The 19,240-nt window shown below is 59.5% G+C and overlaps 3 protein-coding genes across 13 annotated transcripts in view; 1 reads left to right on the forward strand and 2 right to left on the reverse strand.

Annotated features, from left to right (window-relative positions):
- Positions 1-897: 897 nt before the first annotated feature.
- Tmem138 (transmembrane protein 138) lies at positions 898-6,659 on the reverse strand. 6 transcript variants are annotated; one of them, XM_013506468.1, is made up of 6 exons: positions 6,555-6,659; positions 4,461-4,720; positions 3,113-3,171; positions 2,794-2,965; positions 1,532-1,607; positions 898-1,383 (listed from the first exon to the last, which is right to left on the reverse strand). In XM_013506468.1, exons 2-6 carry the CDS (start codon positions 4,617-4,619, stop codon positions 1,271-1,273), a joined length of 579 nt encoding a protein of 192 aa, XP_013361922.1. In that variant the 5' UTR covers positions 4,620-4,720; positions 6,555-6,659; the 3' UTR covers positions 898-1,270. The 6 variants fall into 6 exon arrangements, with proteins under 6 accessions (XP_013361922.1, XP_013361921.1, XP_013361920.1 ...); XM_013506467.1 differs by lacking the exon at positions 6,555-6,659 and adding an exon at positions 6,068-6,545 and having other exon boundaries at positions 898-1,380; XM_013506466.1 differs by lacking the exon at positions 6,555-6,659 and adding an exon at positions 6,068-6,545.
- A 349-nt stretch (positions 6,660-7,008) lies between these two features.
- Positions 7,009-15,464, forward strand: LOC102016503 (cytochrome b ascorbate-dependent protein 3). Of its 2 annotated transcripts, XM_005408162.2 has the most exons (7): positions 7,009-7,138; positions 9,494-9,541; positions 11,056-11,253; positions 12,891-13,099; positions 13,397-13,551; positions 14,150-14,306; positions 14,687-15,464. In XM_005408162.2, exons 3-7 carry the CDS (start codon positions 11,070-11,072, stop codon positions 14,708-14,710), a joined length of 729 nt encoding a protein of 242 aa, XP_005408219.1. In that variant the 5' UTR covers positions 7,009-7,138; positions 9,494-9,541; positions 11,056-11,069; the 3' UTR covers positions 14,711-15,464. The 2 variants fall into 2 exon arrangements, with proteins under 2 accessions (XP_005408219.1, XP_005408218.1); XM_005408161.2 differs by lacking the exon at positions 9,494-9,541 and having other exon boundaries at positions 7,010-7,138.
- Positions 15,465-15,797: 333 nt separating this feature from the next.
- Tkfc (triokinase/FMN cyclase) overlaps positions 15,798-19,240 on the reverse strand; it is a 35,423-nt gene continuing 31,980 nt past the window's right edge. For all 5 annotated transcript variants that reach the window (XM_005408165.2, XM_005408164.2, XM_005408166.2 and 2 more), the window contains exons 8-18: positions 18,996-19,030; positions 18,838-18,922; positions 18,675-18,764; positions 18,194-18,310; positions 17,804-17,923; positions 17,534-17,671; positions 16,968-17,074; positions 16,788-16,891; positions 16,641-16,674; positions 16,456-16,545; positions 15,798-16,255 (exon numbers count right to left, since the gene is read on the reverse strand). In XM_005408165.2, the coding sequence (XP_005408222.1) occupies positions 16,094-16,255; positions 16,456-16,545; positions 16,641-16,674; positions 16,788-16,891; positions 16,968-17,074; positions 17,534-17,671; positions 17,804-17,923; positions 18,194-18,310; positions 18,675-18,764; positions 18,838-18,922; positions 18,996-19,030 (1,082 nt within the window). In that variant the 3' untranslated portion in view covers positions 15,798-16,093. The remainder of the gene's footprint in view (positions 16,256-16,455; positions 16,546-16,640; positions 16,675-16,787; positions 16,892-16,967; positions 17,075-17,533; positions 17,672-17,803; positions 17,924-18,193; positions 18,311-18,674; positions 18,765-18,837; positions 18,923-18,995; positions 19,031-19,240) is intronic.

Below are 19,240 nucleotides of genomic sequence, written 5' to 3' on the forward strand. Positions count from 1 at the left end.
CACGGTGATTGTTCCAGCATTTGCGGGACATAGCTCATTCTTCACACACAGAACCCTTCCCATCCCCACGTCAGATGGACAGCGCAGCCGTGCAACCCCAGACCTAAGGTAGTTGCCGTCTGGCCCTTTGCGTAGAGGTGGCTGTCACCTGCGCATACCTCGTTTTTCAGACAGACCTTTTCTAACGACGGGGTCCTGCTCTGTGGCCCAGGATGCCCCTGACCTCTCCATCCTCCCACCCCCGCCACCAGTGCTGGGACGACGGGAGGGAGGCGTTCCCACACGTTTCTCGGGACTGTCTGGTGGGCTGGGCGGATGGAATCACAGTCTCCGTCTCCCCTGCCGGAGAGCTCCCAGGAAGGGCTCCCCACCTGGCCCGCCACACCCTAGGGCTGCTGACTCCTCTTCGGCCACCGCCCAGGAGCAATCAGATCTGGGCTGGTCTGCGGGGGTGGAGCTCACACCCAGGTCAAGCCCCCACTCCACTGAGGTCACCCTGGGTCAGCCGCTCACCCCAACTGCCCGGTGGCCAAACATGCGCGAGGCCAAGTGCACTCACGGCCGGCCCCACTGAGCCCCCAGCTGGGGCTGCTCAGCCTACTTCCGGGGGCCGCCCATCGCTGGGGGCTCTGCACCTCACTCTGGCCACGGAAAATGGCTGCGGAGCCTGACATCTCTCCTGCAACAGGCTGAGGAGTGGCAGGGAGAGTGACACCTGGCGCTCCAAGGGCTGGGGGCAGCAGGCGAGGCGGAGCTGATGCCAACTCCGCGTCCCGCAGCGGCTCCGGAAAGGCCCCTCCTCGGCAGGGCCCCGTCTGCGGCGGGGAGGGGACCAGGAGGCTGGCCTGTGCAGGATGCCCACCCACAGGCAGGTCCAGCTACACAGGCAGCTTCCGCTCTTTGTAGCAAAGGAGTTCAATTTATTTCCTATTTATAAAATGTAAACACGTCCCCTGGTACACATCTAAATGTCTACTGTGCAGCTGGTCAGAGCTTGGAGCCCAAGCTTGTGGCACCCTTAATCACTCCAGGCGGCTCCTGGACAACAGGGGCTGGGCGTCCGCTGTCCCCATGGAGCCCTCAGGATGGAGGGGCGAGGGAAAGCGGGCGGCTGAGCAGAGCCGGCGAGGCTCAGGGACTGCGGTGGCGCCGGAGGATGGACCCTGATGAGACACGGCCGGCCGGGCCTGTCCTCTGTGCCAGCGGTGCCTGGTGTGACGGCTGGCACCCTGCAGAGCAGCCACGGTGGCCTCGTCCAGGAAGGGCGGCGTCACCGAGAGCCCTGCAGGAACTCCTTGCGCAGCCACAGAGAGTCGCGGTAGAAGCGGGGGTCGCCCAGGCGCATGGCGGTGCGCTTATAGAAGTAGCAGTACAGCACTGCTGCTGTGGGGAAGGAAGCGGGAGTGCTCAGGCCGCGCCCCTCCTGCCTCCGCCTCCCCAGGGAGGGCAGGGTGGGACCCACTTTGTCCCAGGGTGGCCGCCAGCTAGCCCCGCCAGCACAAGGGTCGGGGAGGCGGCCCGAGGTCCTCACCCAGCCTTTGGAGCACGAACAGCGCCTGCAGCCCATTCGTCCACACGAAGTTCTGCGAGTTTTTCCAGCGTAGGTTCTGGAGGAGACAGGGACAGGTCAGCACCACACGAGGCCCCGCTGCCTCCCATGGGCTCAGCTGAGATGCTCCTCAGCGAGCCGCAGCTCACCTTGCCCTCCACCTGTCTCCCCAAAGCCCCAAACCCCTTTTAGCTGCAAAGGGAACCCTTCAGCCCTGAAGGACTCTGGCCCGCTGCCTTCGCCAAGGAGGACTGGCCACTGGGCTGTGTGGCTGGGCACCGCCTCCCCGGGAAAGTCTCGAGCTTGGCCCCCGGCGGCAAAGGCCCGGGTGCTGTCGGGCTGTCGTCCCATTCACAACTGTAGCTCTTGAAGCAGGAGCCTCTCCAGGCCCAGCACAGCTCCAGGAAAACCGCAGGGGGCGCAGAGGCTGCAGCACAGCCGCGCCCCTCCTGGGTCACGAGCATAGAGGCTGTGGTGGCGCAGGAGGGACTGGCACCTGAGGCCCCGCTCCACTCTGGTCTCACTGTGGTGCTGGGGACGGAACCTGGGCCTCAGCGTCCGAGACACGCGCTCCACCGCCAGCTGTCCCTAGCCCAAACCCGACGTACTAACTGCTCTGCCAGGAAGGGGACACAGGAGCCCACAGGGCCAGGAGAACCTGTGAAAAGGCAAACCTGAAAGCTGGAAAGTCAGGCTTGCCCCAGGCCTCGCCAGAGTCCAGGGGAGCATCCTGGGTGAGAGAGGGCGCGGGGCTCGAGGCCTGCTTCCATCCCCAGCTCCACAACAACAACTCTCTCAGTAATTGCTTCTGAGCTAAGAATGGTGGGCATGCTGGGAATCCCAGTGCTCGGAAGGCTGAGGCAGGAGGATCTCAAGTTTGAACCCAGCTGGGCAACTAAATAATTTTGTGAGATCCTGTCTCAAAATAAAAAGTGCTGGGGTGGGTGGTGTGAAGGCCCTGGGTTCAATCCTCAGCACTGCAAAGAAACCAGCTCCACTGCCAGCTAGCATGGTGGAGCATGCCTGTAATCCCAACACTCAAGAAACCAAGGCAGGAGATTGCCTGGAATTTCAGGTCAGCCTGAACTACACGAGACCCTGTCTCAAAAAGCAAAAAAGAGCAAAATGGACAAACAACCCAAAGACAAAACCAAAAGTTTAATTGCACACAGAAGGCTGCGCAGAAGCTCCCAGGAGAGAGCTGCCCTGGCTCTGTGGAGCTTTGGGCCAAAGCTACCACTTACCATGACCCAGACGTGGAGGGCAATACTGAGGGCGAAGTACACGGCCGTCAGGATGATGGTGCCTTTGAACTTACGGAACAGGAGGCTGACCAGACCGGCCTGGAAGACGAAGGTGTTGAAGAACATGAGGAAGATGATGATGACGTTGAAGAGGACCGCAATGTCCTGGATGCTGTGGACAGACAACAGAGCACCCCATGGAGACCTGTGCCGAGGACCACCATCGGGCCTGTCCTGCCCTGTGCTAGCACAGGCTTTAGGACCCAGGTGACACGAAACTACGGGCACTGCCTGAGTCACAGTCCAGAGATGGGCTGACCTGCTGGTTACTTCTGAGGGTTCCTTTCCTCCCGCGTCCTGTCCCTTGTGGGGCTGGTCCTGTGGGCAGGTTCATCCTTGAGACCCTGGCTGCTGGTATTGATTGAAAAAGTTCGCTGTCACTGCAGGGCTGAGGCTACAGGGCTCCCTAAGGCCATCTGTCAGCTGAAAACCACAGCCCTGGGCTCCCCTCCCCCAACGCCTGTGTGCTGGCTGCAGTCGGGGTCCCAGTTCGTGGTCGGCCGCACGCTACTGCCCGCAGGTATCTCCAGGATAGGGACACTGGCCACATTAGGCAAGGTTGGGTGTGTCACTCGCTACAGGGACCCGACCGCAGCCAGCACACAGGCTTTGGGGGAGGGGAGCCCAGGGCTGTGGTTTTCAGCTGACAGATGGCCTTAGGGAGCCCTGTAGCCTCAGCCCTGCAGTGACAGTGAACTTTTTCAATCAATACCAGCAGCCTGCCCTGGCACGTGTGCCCTGCTTCCCACACTGCTGATGGGCTCGCACACTTTAGTGCCTAGCTCACTCTTTAACCTGCCATTTCCAGTCCTCTTACATGGCAGTGACATTTCTACCTGCAGACAGAGAGAACAACAGGGCGGGAGACCCTGCCTGCTGTGTGAACTGCTCCCCTGTCCCAGCCCTTGTGAGGAGGACACGGAAACAGGCCCTGGGGCCGTGTCAACGCATGTGAAGAAGGACATTCTTTAGTTTATCTTTCAGTGTTATTACCTATTTGAGACTTCGGGCCTGACCAAGCCGTATGAGGTCTAGCAAAAGCATTAGTGTAAAAGCAAACGATAGCAGGACCTGCACCCCTGTGGAAAGCGGCTGGGACAGCACTAGATGCCTTGCTGGGATATGACCCAAGGAAAGATAACATGATGGTTAACTAAGTCAAGTCTCACTCCTGTGATAACTAAGCTGTATTGTTCTCGCTAATCCTGCTAATGATTCCCATTTACCCTGTTGCTGCTTTAGTTTTTTCTCAATAAAAAGTTAGAGAAAATGGTAATGGGGCATCAGTCCAAGAGGCTGAAGCCCCCTGATCCCATGACTTAGCTGCTTTTCATCCACGGGCACCTTGTTCTCGGGACCGGTCACCCCAGACAGAAACGGACTATACACCGACACACGCACCCTGGGGAACCCCGGAAAACGTCCAATTTTATTCTTGCTCCTAGTCCTCTATTCACAACTTCGTTTACATGGCCTGGGAAGGGCGCCCGCACGTCCAGCGGAGTCCACCACAGAGCCACACCTCAGTCCCACGCCCGGAGACTCTGCGGCAAGCCTGACAGCCAGGGCTCCTGCTGCAGCGCCCGCAGCCCCCACTGTGGACTCACATGAACAGCACCAGCTGGACGACAGGGGCCGTCCGGAGGAGCTCGGAGAACGCGTTGACAAAGAGGTCGTAGGCCAGCAGCAGGAACTGCAGGGCCAGCACCAGGCTGTAGTTGCTGGTCTGCAGCATCTTCCAGCCGCTTTCTGGGCCCGGGCCACATCCCACGCCCCTCAACAGTACAGCGCTGCTCCCCTCTGGCTGCCAGAGCGGGCGCTGACTTCTTCCCAATCAGAGCTGCTCCTGCTGTGCTAGACCAAGGACCTTTTGGGGTGAAAAGAGAAGCGGCATTAGAAATCCACTAATAAACACCTACTGTGGGCAAGGCACCATTTCAGAGATAAATTAGCGAACAAAACCAGCAACAAACACCCCAGCTTGTTATTCCTCCTAGGAACCCTTGCCTTCAAGCCTTTGTCCACGCCTAGACCCTCTAAAGCCAGAGCTCTTCCTAACCAAAACATCTAGGAGTACTAGAAATCAGAGCAACTGCCCGGTCATGTGACAGCAGTAACCACAACAGCAGTGGCAAACCCAGTGGGGTGTGGTGGTGCATGCCCCTAATGTCAACACATTTTGAGTTTAAGTCCAGCTCCGGCTACTTGGTGACTTAGTGAGGCCATCCTAAAAGGGAGAGGGGGAGACTGGGTATGTAGCTCACACTGAGGGCCCGGGGTTCAATCCCCAGCACCAGGGAAAAACAAATACTTATTATGTATCACTTGCAGTGTGCAAGGAGGTCTGCAAGCACTGTGACTCAACCCCCACAATAACCTCAGAAGGGGTGGGAGATACACTGTTACTCTACCCGTGTTACAGAAAAGAAAACAGAAGCCCAGAGGCAGATATTACCCAGCCAGTAAACAGCCGAGCCCAGATCTGGAAGGAGGCCATTTGGAAGCAGCCTGCTCACCACAGCTCTAAGCTGCCTGGTGTGTCATTAACACCAGGTAGGAAGCAGTACAGGTAGAAAGAGCTAAGAGCAAATAGGGCTCCTCTAAAAGCACAGCAGCACAGTGGGCCCAGGTGAGGGGAGCTGGGCCTTTGCTGTCACACATCTGTTAAAAAAAAAAAAGACTCACAGTTTGTTCTGGAAGTGCCCTTCTATCCTGCAGCTAGATCAACTCTACAAACAAATTTCAAAATGCGCTGGGTGTGGTGGTACACCCCTGTAATCCCAGCACATGGGAGGCTGAGGCAGGAGGATCACCTGTGAGTTGAAGTCCAGCCTCAACTACTCAGTGAGACCCTGTCTCAAAAAACAAAAGCAATGGCCGGTTGTGATGGCACACGATTGTAATCCCAGCACTCCGGAGGCTCGGGCAAGAGCATCGGCAGGAGTTCAAGGCCAGCCTGAATTACATAGCAAGACCCGGGTCTCAAAAAACAAAACAAAACAAAACAAAACAAAACACCCCAAGAACAACCACAAATAAAAAGCCCCAGGAACAAAAAAAACACCACCGCCAACAAAAGAAACTCCAAGTGTCAGAAAGCGATTAAACGAAAAAAAAAAAAAAAAAGAGAAAGCGATTAAACGAACACCTACAAAGCATTTTACATGTCACAGACTCTTTGCGTGTTTCTAATGCTGCTTAATCCCAGGATTACCTGGGCAAGCAGCCATGTTAACGCGCAGAACCCCCTTCGGCACGGAGGCTGAGGCGAGGGCCCCCTTTCTGCACAACGGCCGTGGCTACTTTGGGCCTGAATATCGCCATCCCCTCGGTACCGGCCCCAGGGTGAACGGTCAAGATCTGGTCCTTCAACCCCCGCAGCAACTGTGAGGCCAGGTCTAGACCCAGTCGGCGTTTAAATCGCTCCCCAGGTCGCGGCTGGCCAGGCCAGGACGCCTGACGCCGGCGACGCCCTCTCCAGCGATCCGCTAACCGGAAACGCCCCTCGCAGCCCCGACACGCAGCGCGCCGCTCTGGCCGTCCGCCGCTCCCAACCGCCTGCCTTGTCCTGGAGCAGTTTTCCTCACTCTTCCCAAGCCATTTAAAAGTGGGATTGTTTGGCAAAAGCCCAAACCCCAAACAACAGCGACAAAAATCCTGACTTCTAGTCTCTCGACCCATTTTCTCCTCACCGTGCTCACCTAAAAGAGCCCACAGTGGTTGCCATGGGGACACCGCGCTGCTGCCGGAAGCCGGCCAGAAGTTCCGGAAGTAGGTGGCCACTCTTCCCGTTCGGTGTCAAGTGGGCCGCCATGCTCGTCCTTCGCTTTCAGTGCTCGCCTGCTCCTGGCTTTCCCATTCTCCTTTTATGTTGAGAGCTAGCCCCCGGGGGGAGGCTATACGTCAACCAGAACGTTTCTGCTTCTTTGGGATGAGGAATAAAGAACAGAGTAGAGGCGTCGCGGTGCCCCGAGGCCCTCATCCCGGACGTGAGGAAGAAACGCCCGCAGGGGAACAGTAGCCGGGGGCCCGGAACCTTGGTGCAGGAGTAGCCGCGAGTCCCTCGACCCCGGGGCCTGGACTTCATTTCCCAGGAGGCCTCGCGCGCAACCGGAAGTTCAGTCAGCCTATAAGGGCACCCCACGGGGCGCTTGGGGTTATTTTTGCAGACACAAGCCGGCGGAGTGTCTTATCCTACCTCCGGGATTTGGAGCAGTGGCCGGCTCTTGCTGCGAGAGGCGGCCTTCAGAATTCCTGGCCCGTGGCGTGCAGCTGTGGCGTAGGGGTGAGAGAGAGCCCGGGCTGGGATGTCAGGGACCTGGACTCAAGTGCTGGCTCCGCTCCTACCTCGCTTCGCGCTGTTGCTAACTCCGTCTCAGCTTCAGTTTGCTCTTTTGGGACATGGACACTGTTCTCGCGCCCTTTCTTACACGGGCGAAACGCTTTGGGGAAGGTGCGAAAAGCAGTCGGGACCTTGCCCCTTTTTCCACCCGAGTTGGCTGGGACCAAGTGCCCTGCGGAGGGGCAGACGTCAGCCCTGACTCAGTCCTGAGGCTGTCTGTGGTCACTGGGGCTGAGGAGGACCTGGCTTACGCACCGGCCTCGGGTATCAGGCTGCTCAGCCCTGAGCCCTGACGTTGCCCAAGCTCACTTCGGAAAGACGGCGCCCCGGGCACTGAGGAGGAGAGGGCCTGTCCCGGCCCTGGCTAAGTCACTTCCTCGGTACTAGATAAGGCGTTAGGGCTTGAGTCCTCAGTCTTGCTCTCAGGATTCCCAAGGTGGGGGAGCAACACATTTTCGTTCTTTCACCTGTTCGTGATTTTAGAATTTGAAAGTAATGTGACAGTTTGGAATACAGTACAGCCTTTTTGTAAGACTGAGAGCCCGATGAGACAGAGCCACTTCTCATCTTTAAGCCCTATCCCAGCACAGCCTAGGTCAGTGCTGGCAGACCCGTGGCATGCGTAGCGCATCAGGCGGTATTGTTGAAAGGTCAAAAAGGTTCGCTGTCACTGCCCTAGAACCCTTTCTGCAAAGGAATTGAGGAAAGTATTAGATTACAGTAAATTCCTTAAATCAGGGTCGATGGACTTCAAGTCACAGCCCCCACACGGGCACCTGCATAGTTTGTTTTTTGTTTTTTTCCGGTACCGGGAATCGAACTTGTGACCTTGCGCTTGCCAGGCAGGCGCTGTGCCGCTGAACTAAATCCCCCGCCCACCGCCCACCTGCATCGTTTTTACATGTTTAAGTGATTGAAAAAAATAGGTTTTTTGGGGGCTGCTGGGGATTGAACCCAATTTTGAGGCAGGGTCTCACTAAGTTGCTGAGATTCAGACTGGAGCTAGTGATCCTCTTCCTCAGCCCAGAGTTCTGGGATGGCAGGTGTGTCCCATCATGCCCGGCTAAAGCATTACATCTGTTTGACATGTGAAGACATGAGAAAGTCCAATCTCGTGTTCACAGAGGGCCCCTGGAACACAGTCACGCTCACTTGCTAAGCGGTTATCTGGCTGCCGTTGCAGTATGGTGCAGTAGCAGGGTAGATGACAGCAGTGGCAGAGACAAATATTTGTTACCTGGGCCTTGCTGAAGAGTTTGCTGCCTCCTGCCTTAGAAAGGGGCTCTGCAGAGGAGGGCAAGGCAGGAGACAGGGCCGCAGTGAATACTCCTAAAGCCTCAGTCACTCCCAATGGGTCACTGTCCGCCCCCCTGGAACAGGGAGGGCTTGTCTGTGTGCTATGACTTCCTTGCCCGTGGCCAAGAAAGTGTCCCATCATCTGCTCTAAGCGTGTCACAGAGCAGTAATCCAGGACTTTATTTAGGGGTGTGGATATGGTCCTTTTGGATCATATTTACTTTTTTTTCTACAAAGAAAAGAAAAAAAAGATTGGAATCCCAGCACAGTAGGAGGCTGAGGCAGGAGGATTGCGAGTTTTAGCCTGACTTGGGCAACTTAGCCACTTACTAAGACCCTGTCCCCCCCCCCAAAAAAAAGGGAGGCGGCTCAGTGTGAAGTCATACCTCCCCCCTCAAAAAAGATTGGAAATAGATGTCACCAGATGCTGGAGCCTGCTGACAGGAGGCCTGGCAGGTGTGGTGCTAGACGCCTGGTGAGCTGGAGTTTTTCTGCCCTGGCAGGAGCTGAGGAGGCAGTTCCAGGGCCGGGTAGCGAGTCTCTGAGCTCAGCAGCCAGGTCACGAGGCCAGTGGCAGAAATTGTTCCTGCCACCCTTTCTTGGGAACCTTGCTTTTCCCTGGCTTTGGACCTTTCTTTCCCAGAGGTGACTGCCAGCTTGGATCACCTGTGAGAACCAGTCCCTGTCCTGGTGTGTGGAGCTGGCCTGGCATGGCTTGGCATTGGGGCTGCAAGAGGCTTGGGCAGGCACAGGACCATGAGCTTCGGGGTTTTGTTTGTTTTTGGAAACGAGTTCTCCCTGTGTTGCCTGAGCGGACCTTGAACTCCTGGGCTCAATGATCTTTTCTTTTTCAGCCTCCCAAGTAGTTTGCACGGCAGGCCTGTGCCTCACACCCGGCTAGCTTCAGTTTGTGTTAGCAGTTAGGATAAAATCCCACAAGAGCAGTAAGCAGGAAGTGTCATAATAGTTGACTCTCACTCAAATTTTTTCTCCTGTTAACAGCTGTGGCCAAGGGGAGAGTACCGGCTGTGGGCTGTGAAGTCAACAGACGTGAGTTTGACACTGCCACCCACTTACTGTCCCACCAGTGTCATGTAGTGGTTCTGAGCCTCAGTTTCCTCGAGTGTAAGAAGGGGTGCTGCTGCTCACAGACTTGGGGAGCAGTGTAAGGGTCCAGCACTCACAGCCGGTGTTCAGTATGGAGCTCTGACTGCCAGGGCTCTTTCTGATGCGAATAGGTGCGCAGGTGCTAAGCGTCCCATGCAGGGTGCCCAAGCAGGGAGAACCAGAGCCCCTGCCAGGTCTGGAGGAGGAGAACCAAGTGTGGTCACTCCTGGGGGTTCTGGCTGATTCTTCAGAGTGAGGGGCCGCGAATGTGAGGAGCCATGCTTGGGCCTCGGGTGCACGGCAGGGTGCCTGCCCTAAGGTCTGGGTGTGAGGCTTCTGCCGTGTCCGTGTGTGTGCACATGCTTGCATGCGTGCATGGGCATTCTGGGCGAGCCCTCTGCTGAGCTGCACACCAGGCCCTCATGTGGCTTCTCAGAGCAGTTTCAGGAATATGTGCGCCAGGCCTGAAACCAGCGCTGGCTCGAGTTTATTGTGCAGATGTGGAAAACCCTAAATTAACCCTCCTGCTTTCTGGAGCGTGCATTCTCACTTCCTCTTTCTGCCCTGGACTTTCCCCAGACAGAAGAAAGCAGAAGTCTCAGGCCAGAGACACCTGCAGGTGGCAATGGATTCAGGGAGTAGAGTGAAGCGGGGTGAAGGCTGAGCTGTCCTTGCAGGGGGTGCTGGCCCTGGAATCACCCCATCTGGGGAGGAGGGGCTTCCGTAGAAGTGGGGGCCACAGGGCTGCACCTCAGACCGCCTTGTAGTACAGGTTGAGCATGTCCATCCAGAATCCGAAATGTTCTGGAGCTTCATTTATTGTTTTATTTTTTTGAGACAAGGTCTCACTGTGTAGTTCAGCCCAACCTTAAACTCACTATGTAACCCAGGCTGACGTGGAACTTATAGACATCCTCCTGCCTCAGCCTCCTAAGTGCTGGGATTACAGGCCTGTGCCACTATGCCCAGCCATATTCTGAAGATTTTGATCACCAAAGTGAAGCTCAAAATGTGAGACATGCAATATTCCAAAATTCTCAGCTGGGTACAGTAGCCCACATGTAATCCCAGCTACTCAGGAGGCTGAGGCAGGAGGGCTGCAAGTTCAAGGCCAGCCTGGGCAACTTAGCAATATGTTGTCTCAAAATAAAAATGAAAAAGCGTTCGGGGTTGTAGCTCAGCGGTAGAGTACTTGCCTGCCCTGTGTACAGCCCTGGGTTCCAGCCCCAGTAGATCAACAACAACAGCAACCAATGAGAATCTCAGAAACTTGCAGCCCTTCAAGATGCTGCTGTGAGCCACACTCATTTGGAGCCCCTGGCCGTCAAGGCCCAGGCAGTGCCCAGGCAGGTGGCAGGGAACTGAAGCAGAGCCCATGTCCTGGGCCCAGAGGGTGCCAGGGTATGAGGGGCAGCCAGCCGGCTGGCGGGGACACATGACTCTCCTGTCCCTTCCAGGAGCGTGAGTGGCAATGGCTCCCGGGGGCTTCTACCTGGCCTGCCTGCTGCTGGGCTGCCTGGGCTTCCTCTGCGTCCTCTTCACCACCTACTGGGTCCAGCACTGGCGCGGCGGCTTTGCCTGGGACGATGGCCTGCACATGTTCAACTGGCACCCAGTGCTCATGGTGTCGGGCATGGTGGTGCTCTACGGAGCCGGTGAGTGCGGGTCAGCAGGGGGCACGGGGCATGGCTGCCTTGGCTGTGCTGGACTGGGGGCTGCCCGGTGCGTGCTGCATGCAGCTGGCATTCGGGAAGGAATGGTGAGGTCAGGGACATCTCAGTACTTGGGGCAGGAGTCAGCAGACTTTCTGTTGAGGGCCGGATAGTAAACACTGCAGGCTTTCAGCAGGGTGTGGGGCGCATGCCTGGCTTCTCTGTGCTCTGGGAAGCCAAGGCAGGACAACTGTTACGTTCCGTCTCAGCCCAGGCGACAGAGCACCCTGGGGAGAGCCACTCTTCAAAATAAAAAATACAGCGAGGGCTGGATGTGGAGGTACACATCCGTAACCCAGCACTCAGGAGGCTGAGGCAGGATTGCTGTGAGTTCAAGGCCAGCCTGGGCTACAGAGCAAGAACTTACCTCAAAAAACAATAAATAAATAAATGAGTAAAGGGCTGAGGATGTTGCTCAGTGTAAAGGCCTAGGTTCAATCCCCAGTGCTGCAAGTAAAATAAAACAGAAGAAAGACTGCGGACTTTGTAAGCTGCGGGCTTAGGACTGCTCAGCTCCTCGGCATGAGGAGTGCAGCTGCAGCAAGCCCAGAGTATGGCTGTGCTCAGGGCAACATCCGAGACTGGGGTGGGCTGGTTGTGGCCTGAGAGCTGTGGTTTGCTGCCCCTACCCCGAAGCAAGAGGCTGAAGCCTCCCTTGGCGTAGCCCGGGCCCTGACTCAGGTTTGCTTTTCTTCTGGGCTTTTTGCCCCACGTGTTGAAGTCTGTGTCTCGTGAAATGGGAAATGAGCCTCCTTCTCATGTGCAAACGGGAGTAATGGGGGCCAGGCATTGTGGTGCACACCTGTAATGCCTGACTCAGGAGGCTGAGGCAGGAGCATCACCATGTAGGCTCTGTAGCAAGACCTTGTGTCAAAAACAAGGTGGGGATAATGACACCAATAGCAGCTTTCTATGTGTACTTCACAGAAGCAACCTGTTCTGTTCCAACAACCAGCAGGTGGGGCAGGTTCTGTTATCCCCGCTGACAGGAAAAAGCACCAAACCATTGCTGAGAGGCAGAGCCTGCACTCTGACCTACACTGACTGACCTTCACCCCTGTTCTTTCCTTTTTTATAATTCACTTTTGAGATGGAGGTCTCACTGTATTGCCCATGCTGGCCTTGAACTGGTGGTCCTCCTGCCTCAGCCTTCTGAGTGCTGGAATCACAGGCACGTACCACCACACCTGGCTGAGAATTCGGTTTGATGAGGCAGGGCTTGTCAACCCACGCAGCTGTGTTCAAGCCACACCAAACCAACAATAGAACGGTAGGTGTTGCTTTCCTTGAGGCACTGGCAGTTCAGCACAGGGCTTGCACTGAGTATATCCCTGGCCCTGCCTGTTTTATTCTTAAAGTTTTACCATTCTGAGGCAGGGTCTCACTAGGTTGTCTGGGCTGGCCTTGAACTCGTGATCCTCCTACCTCACCTCCTGAGCAGCTGGGCTTCCAGGCGTGCACACCACACGTGGCTTCCTTTCTCTTGCACCCATCTCTCACCCCTTTTGGTGACTGCTGTCCGGGGATGGTGGCAGGTGATGGACGCCAGAGCCTGGCCTGACTTCTTCCTTTGTGGGCAGCGTCGCTGGTGTACCGCCTGCCGCAGGCGTGGCTGGGGCCTCGGCTGCCCTGGAAGGCCCTGCACGCAGCCCTCCACCTCGTGGCCTTCGTCTTCGCCGTGGTGGGGCTGGTTGCTGTCTTCCGGTATCACAGCCACTCCAAGGTTGCCCACCTCTACTCCCTGCACAGCTGGCTGGGTCTCGCCGCCGTCATCCTCTTCGCCTGCCAGGTGAGCGCCCTGCCCACCTCCTGTGCCCCCTCAGGGTCCTCTGCTTGATGCCTGGAGGCGGCACGAGGTGTCTTCCACAGCTGTGGGAGCGGCCCTGCCCCGTCCCCTGCACCAGGCAGCTCCCTGCAGCCCAGAAGCAGGAGGGGCTTTCGGGGGTGGAGAGGCGGGTGCTGGTGGCGGCTGAGGTGTGGCTGGGACACAGGATGGGCCGTGTGGCGGGGCCTTCCTGTGGAGCAGAGTGGCCCTGGGTGGTGGGGACCGGAGGCCACGTAGCTGGCAGCCGCCTTCTCTCCTCAGTGGTTCCTCGGCTTCGCTGTGTTCCTGCTGCCCTGGGCGCCGCTGTGGCTGCGCAGCCTCCTGAAGCCGCTCCATGTCTTCTTTGGAGCCGCCATCCTGGCTCTGTCCATGGCATCCGTCATCTCCGGCATCAACGAGAAGCTGTTCTTCAGCCTGTGAGTGAGGCGCTGATGCCGGGGGAGAGGCCAGGGCCTGAGGCGTGAGCTACACAGTGCTGGTGCAGTGCCTCCTGGGCCGGCCGGCCCTGTACGCGGGTGGCAGGGCTGTCCTGGGAGCCCTGGGTGCGGGGAGCTGGGCAGCGGACACCAACAGGACCTGTGCTCTGTGGCCACTGCTATCAGAGCTGCCATCCACTCTGCTGCCCTGCAGCTTCCACACTGTCACCGCCACATAGAGATGAGGACGCAAAGCCTGTCTCCTCAGCAGCTGGGAGGCTGAGGCAGAAGGATGGAGAAGTCAAGGTTAGCCTGGGCACCTTAGCGAGTTGGAGGCCACTCTGAGCTACACAGCGTCGCTCTGTCCCCAAACAAAGAACAAGCGAGGGCACTAAGGCACGAGAGGCTGTGACTTGCCAAGGGACAGCACCGAGTGGCTGCGCTGGGGTCGGAGCTCCCATCAGCGTCGTTATGGTGCAGAGCGCCACCCAGGTGTCGCCGCGGCGGGGGAAGCAGTCGGTGCGCTCCCAGGGGGGCGCCCGCCCTGCTCGTGGCACCGTGTCTCCCATCTCTCACAGCCACATTCTGTCACCTCCAGGAAGAACACCACCGCACCGTACCAGAGCCTGCCCAGCGAGGCCATTTTTGCCAACAGCACGGGGCTGCTGGTGGTGGCCTTTGGGATGCTGGTCCTCTATGTCCTTCTGGCTTCACCGTGGAAACGCCCAGAGCCCGGGGCCCTGGCCGACACACAGGTTGGGCCGCTGGTCCCTGCTCGAGGGTGGCTGGGGCCAGGTCTAGAGGGCACAGGGCCTCTCCCAGGGGGAGTGAGGACGGGGAGGTGGCGTTACGTGGCGTGGCTGGGCTCTGGTGGCGGACACGCTGTCTGGCTCCTGGGGATGACATGGGGCCCCACTTCCCTGAGGAAGGGCACACGGCCACGTCTGCGCGCCAGCCTTGGGGCAGCTGGGCTGTCCTCACCACTTGGGCACCTGGCAGCTGTAGGGAGACAGCCTGAGTTGGGGTCAGGTCCAGGGCCTCCGGTCCCCAGAGACCCGGAAGCTGGGACGAGGCCTGCGGGTGGATGCGAGGCTGCAGGGCAGGTCTTCACCCCTGTGCTCTGCCCTCTGTGCAGCCCTTGTTGTGCGAGCGGGAGTGACCCAGGGAAGGGCCCCCGGAAGTCGCCGCTGCGGTCTCCACCCCCCCAGAAGAGCCGGGGGCTGGCCTGGTGCTGCTGACGCCTCCTTGCTGGCTGCTGCCCTGCTCCTCTGGGTGTCGCTGGTGTCTCGGCGGGGACGTCGCAGGTCCTGTTGTGCAGGACCCTCACGCCCTGGCTGCGCAGCAGTGCTGCTCTCTGTGATGGGGCTGGTCCCCAGGAAGTGAGCTGGGGCTCGGCACAGGGCAGCCAGCGTGGAGCCCGGGCTCGGGTGCAGCCTCCTGGGCAGTGAGCTTGTGCCCGGTGGGTGGCCGACTGTGGCCTCACTATGCCCTGTGTGTGTGTGTGTGAGACTCTCCATGTCTGCGCAGCACTTCCATTTCAGCTGCTGCTCCAGCCGGGGCGAGTGGATGCCGCCCTTCCCCGGGCTCCCATGTTGTCACCTGTGTCCCAGGATGGCGCAGAGGGAGGGTCCCTTGCTCCCCCTGCCGGCCCAGGACCCACCCACCCTTCTAGCCCACTGCAGCCCACTGGAAACCAAGGCCACTGTGTGGGGCCCTGTGCTTGCCCACAAAGTGCAGCCCCCTCCCCGCATGCTGGCCCAGCTCTTGGCGCCTCTTGGGTGAGCCGTGCCAGGCCCTGGGCCTCCCTGGCAGGAAGGCGCCTGGCTGGTCACCTGGGCACACAGCTCCGTTCCCCAGATGGGCGTTTCCCTTGCTCGTGAGCTTGGCTCTCACTAAACCGTTTTTAGAGCTGACGCTGTCCTGTCTGTTAACCCTGGTGGCCAGGGGCGGAAATGTTTCTTGTAGTTTGGGGGGCCGCAGGATCTAGTGTTGGGTGGTTATGGTGCCAGGAGCAGCAGGGGCCCGCCCACGGTCACGCTGGGGGACATGCAAGTGATGCTGGTTAAGCGAGCCCTGGGGAGCTGGGCAGGTGCGACCCTTGGGGACCGAGGGGCGCTGTCTGGGGGACTGCCCCGTGCTGTCCTTGACAGCTAATGGCCTTGGGGCGCTTCTCATCTCAAGAGGAAGGAAATGCTTCCTGTGTCCTAATCTGGAAAACCGCAACACAGAAAGGACAAGTGCTGGCCTGAGGTCACCTGGCTCCACTGAGGTTTATTTCTCAGCCTTTTTTCCACACAGACTGGGTTCAGGCTCGGAGAGCCACTCATGAAGGGTTTGGGGTCAGCATAGGGCTGGGCCAGCTCAGAAGAGGCCTTATCGCCCACGCACAGGACCGCTGGGCAGGGCGGGGATCCGTGGACTGCGCCCCACCCTCCAAGGCGCGAGGCACTCCAGCCGACACCACAGACGGGCGCAGGGCTCCTGCCACACTGGGGATGGGCACGGGTGAGGAGGGAAAGGGGCAGCGACCGGCGGGAGGCGATCACACGCCCTGCCCCTCCAGGGCCTCCAGGATGGCCCGGAAGATGGCGGCGGCTGCCACTGCGCCAGGGTCCGGCTGGTCCAGCTGCGCAGAGCTGATGTAGCTGGCCCTGCCTGCCCCGGCCTCCATGGTCCTGGTGGCCTCAGCCGCAGCAGCGGCGCTCTGGGAACAAGTGGGTGGGAGGGATAAGGACAGGCACCAGCCCCCGCTTCCTGCTGAGGCTTGTGGTGGCCTGGACCCGCTATCTCACCATCATTGAGGGGCCCCGGGCAGCCTCACTGCTCCGTGGCCCCTCTGGGACCCAAGCACAGGACCCCAGCCCCCCAGGTGGCCTGGGCAGGGCTCTGGGCTGCCCTGCTCACCTCAACCGCTTTGGTCAGCACAGGCAGAAGGTCGGCCCCAGGATACTTCCAGGCCTGGAGCTCCTGCCCCACTGCCCACAGGGAGTCCAGCTAGAGCAGGGGGGACAGAGAAGGGACTGAGGGGAGGCCTTGCCACTGAGGTGGCCTTCAGGGACTGCAGGCTCCAAGGAGGAGGGAGTACACACCATGGTCCTGTCGCCTGGTGCAGCCTTCCCGTACCTGGCGGGAAAGAGAACCATGGGCTCAGCGCGGGTCACAGTGGGGGAGGGGTGGGGCTGGCCCAGAGCAGGTGCCCCCGTCACCCCCTGCACAGCGCACTGGGAACAGCTCACTTCTGCATGGCATCCAGGCCGGCGTCCATGGCGGCAGACCAGGCCGCCAGGTCGGTCTTGGCCTTGAGGGGCTGGGCAGCCGCGGTCAGGAACAGGCCATAGAGCTGGGGGCACAGGACACTAAGCTGCCCAGCACAGCCCTCTGCCCTGCAGCCCTCCCACCCGGCTGCTGCCACTTACCGCCCCGGAGGAGCCCCCCATCTTCTCCAGCAGCAGTACAGACAGGCTGGACAGCAGGCGTGCAGGGCTAGCGGGCGGCGGGCCCTCCTCTAGCCACCCCTGGATGGCTGCAGGCAGACAGTGCGGGGACTTGGGGTGACGCCCTCCTACCCCTCTCCTGAGCTGCACCAGCAGCTTATGTATCCTTTGGAGGGGCACCTGTGCCAGGACAGGGACTCCTGGCTGCTTTGCTGGCTCTGACGCCAGAGTCAGCCGTGCCATACTGGCCCGTGTAGATGCCATCTCGCATTTCCTGAATGAATGGTAGGCAGGCAGGGTGGGCAGCAGAGCGAGTCCCAAGTGAAGGCTCCCATTTTCCCAGGGTGACAACCCCCATGCCTGTAGCATGACAAGCCTTCCTCCTAAGGAAACTGGAATAGGGATGCTAGGGCTCTCTGCATGCTGTCATATGGCAAAGGAAGATGGCACCCCCAGGAGCCCTCTGCATGCCCTGGGATTTGTCCTGTGTCTGCCCGATAGCTGGTGCCCTTCCAGTCCCTCCCGCCACCCCCAGGCCCTGCTCCGACCTCGGGCTGCGCGGCTGTGGGTGGTGCCACAGTCCCCGTCACCAGCTGCCCGGTCCAGAGCATTCAGGGACTCCTCCAGGCCCAGAAGAGTGGTGCACACCTGCTCCAGCACACGTGCTGCCCTCTGCGAGGCCACACCTGGGGAAGATGGAGGGTAGCGCCTGTCGGCTCCTCACTATCCACAGTGTCAGGGCCCTGAATGCCTGCTGCCCACCCTGCATCCCCTGGGCCACCAAGGACGCCGTCCCTCCCCAGCAGCAGGCCTGGTACCTCCGGCAGCAGCAGTGTCAGGGGCCTCTGGAGGTGCGATGGGGGCTGGCCGGCTCCGTGTCCACCCGGTCACGGACACCTTGGGCATGTGCGGCCAGGCTGTTGCGGTGGTTTCAGCGTCTGGGATGACACAACGACCTCAGACACACTAGCAACAGGGAGGGAGGACCCACCCAGCACTCAGGGAAGGGGCAGGCACCAGTGCCACCATGCACAAGGAGACACGTGGGGTCGTCCCCGTGGAAGGGCCAGCCAGATCCAAGGACAGACCCTGTGCCAACGCCTCTAGAGCCACTTACGAGCTGGAGACGGCTGGAGAAGCTAGCAAGACTGGATGGCCGGGTCGGCTCCGAGGGGCTGGCCTGGTGGACCCCGGGTTCCCAGTCTTACCTATCAGCCTCAGGAGGGACTCATCTGCCAGCAGCAGGGTGAGAGAGACACCACGCATCTCCAGGGCGGACATGAAGGTGCCCACTAGGGCACGGGCAATATGCACCCCACGGCCCTCTGAAATGCCAACATGGAGGCCCACAAGTTGGGGGTGGGCACCAGGAACAGACTCGGAGAACCCCAAACAGGACCCAGTGGGGAGATGGCCCAAATGCTTCCCATCAGGGTGATGGCCACTCTCCCTGCCAGCACACCCTCAGGGGCCAGCACTACATCCCTGTGGGTGCAGGGGCTGCGCCAAGTGCCCCACCTACCCGCAGAACTGTGACTGTCACTCCCAGGCACAGACAGGACCGAGCTCAGAAGTGGCAGCGTGGCGACCTGGCTAAGGCTGACTGCTCGGTCCTGCTGCAGGTCCCCGAGCCCCTCCCCTGCCCCGTCTCATGCCCAGTTTTGCAGGGCCGGGCCCCATATGGCTCACCCAGACAGCGGATGGCAGCGTCAGCCACGATGCCCAGTTCCAGGAACGAGAGGCCTCCCAGGTTGTTGACCATCAGTACCACCGAGGAGCCTGCAGGCCGGGGTGACACCCACTGAGAGCCAGGGGTGGGAAGGCTGGGGCCTGGGGATGGGAGGCCACTCACCTGGCTTCACGGGCACACGGGACACGTTGGAGGCGTTGGTCATGTGGTCAAGCATGAGCATGACAATCTCATCAGCGGTCGCCATCTGTCATGGGGGCAGAGGTGAGGCACGTCTGGGGGCCTCGGCCTCGGCTGGCTGGGGACAGGCATCAACCTACCTTTACCCGGCGCACACCTGCTTCCCCGTGGATCCCTGCAGAAAGAGGCAGCCACAGTGACCTGCCAGACCTGGGGCAGGCTCCTCCTGTCTCATCAAAGACTGAGTGCATGGCGCGGGCCTGGCACTGGGGCAGGGCTGGCAGTGGACAGGACTGGGTGGTGGGGACAGCCAGAGTCCTAGTGCTTTAATGTGAGGGCCCGGGACACTGACATATCAGTTCAGATTCAGAGGAGAGGGAGGGGA

This window comes from Chinchilla lanigera, unplaced genomic scaffold (genome assembly GCF_000276665.1).
Source record: "Chinchilla lanigera isolate Chin_1 unplaced genomic scaffold, ChiLan1.0 scaffold00110, whole genome shotgun sequence".
In the NCBI taxonomy this organism is placed as follows: Eukaryota; Metazoa; Chordata; class Mammalia; order Rodentia; family Chinchillidae; genus Chinchilla; species Chinchilla lanigera.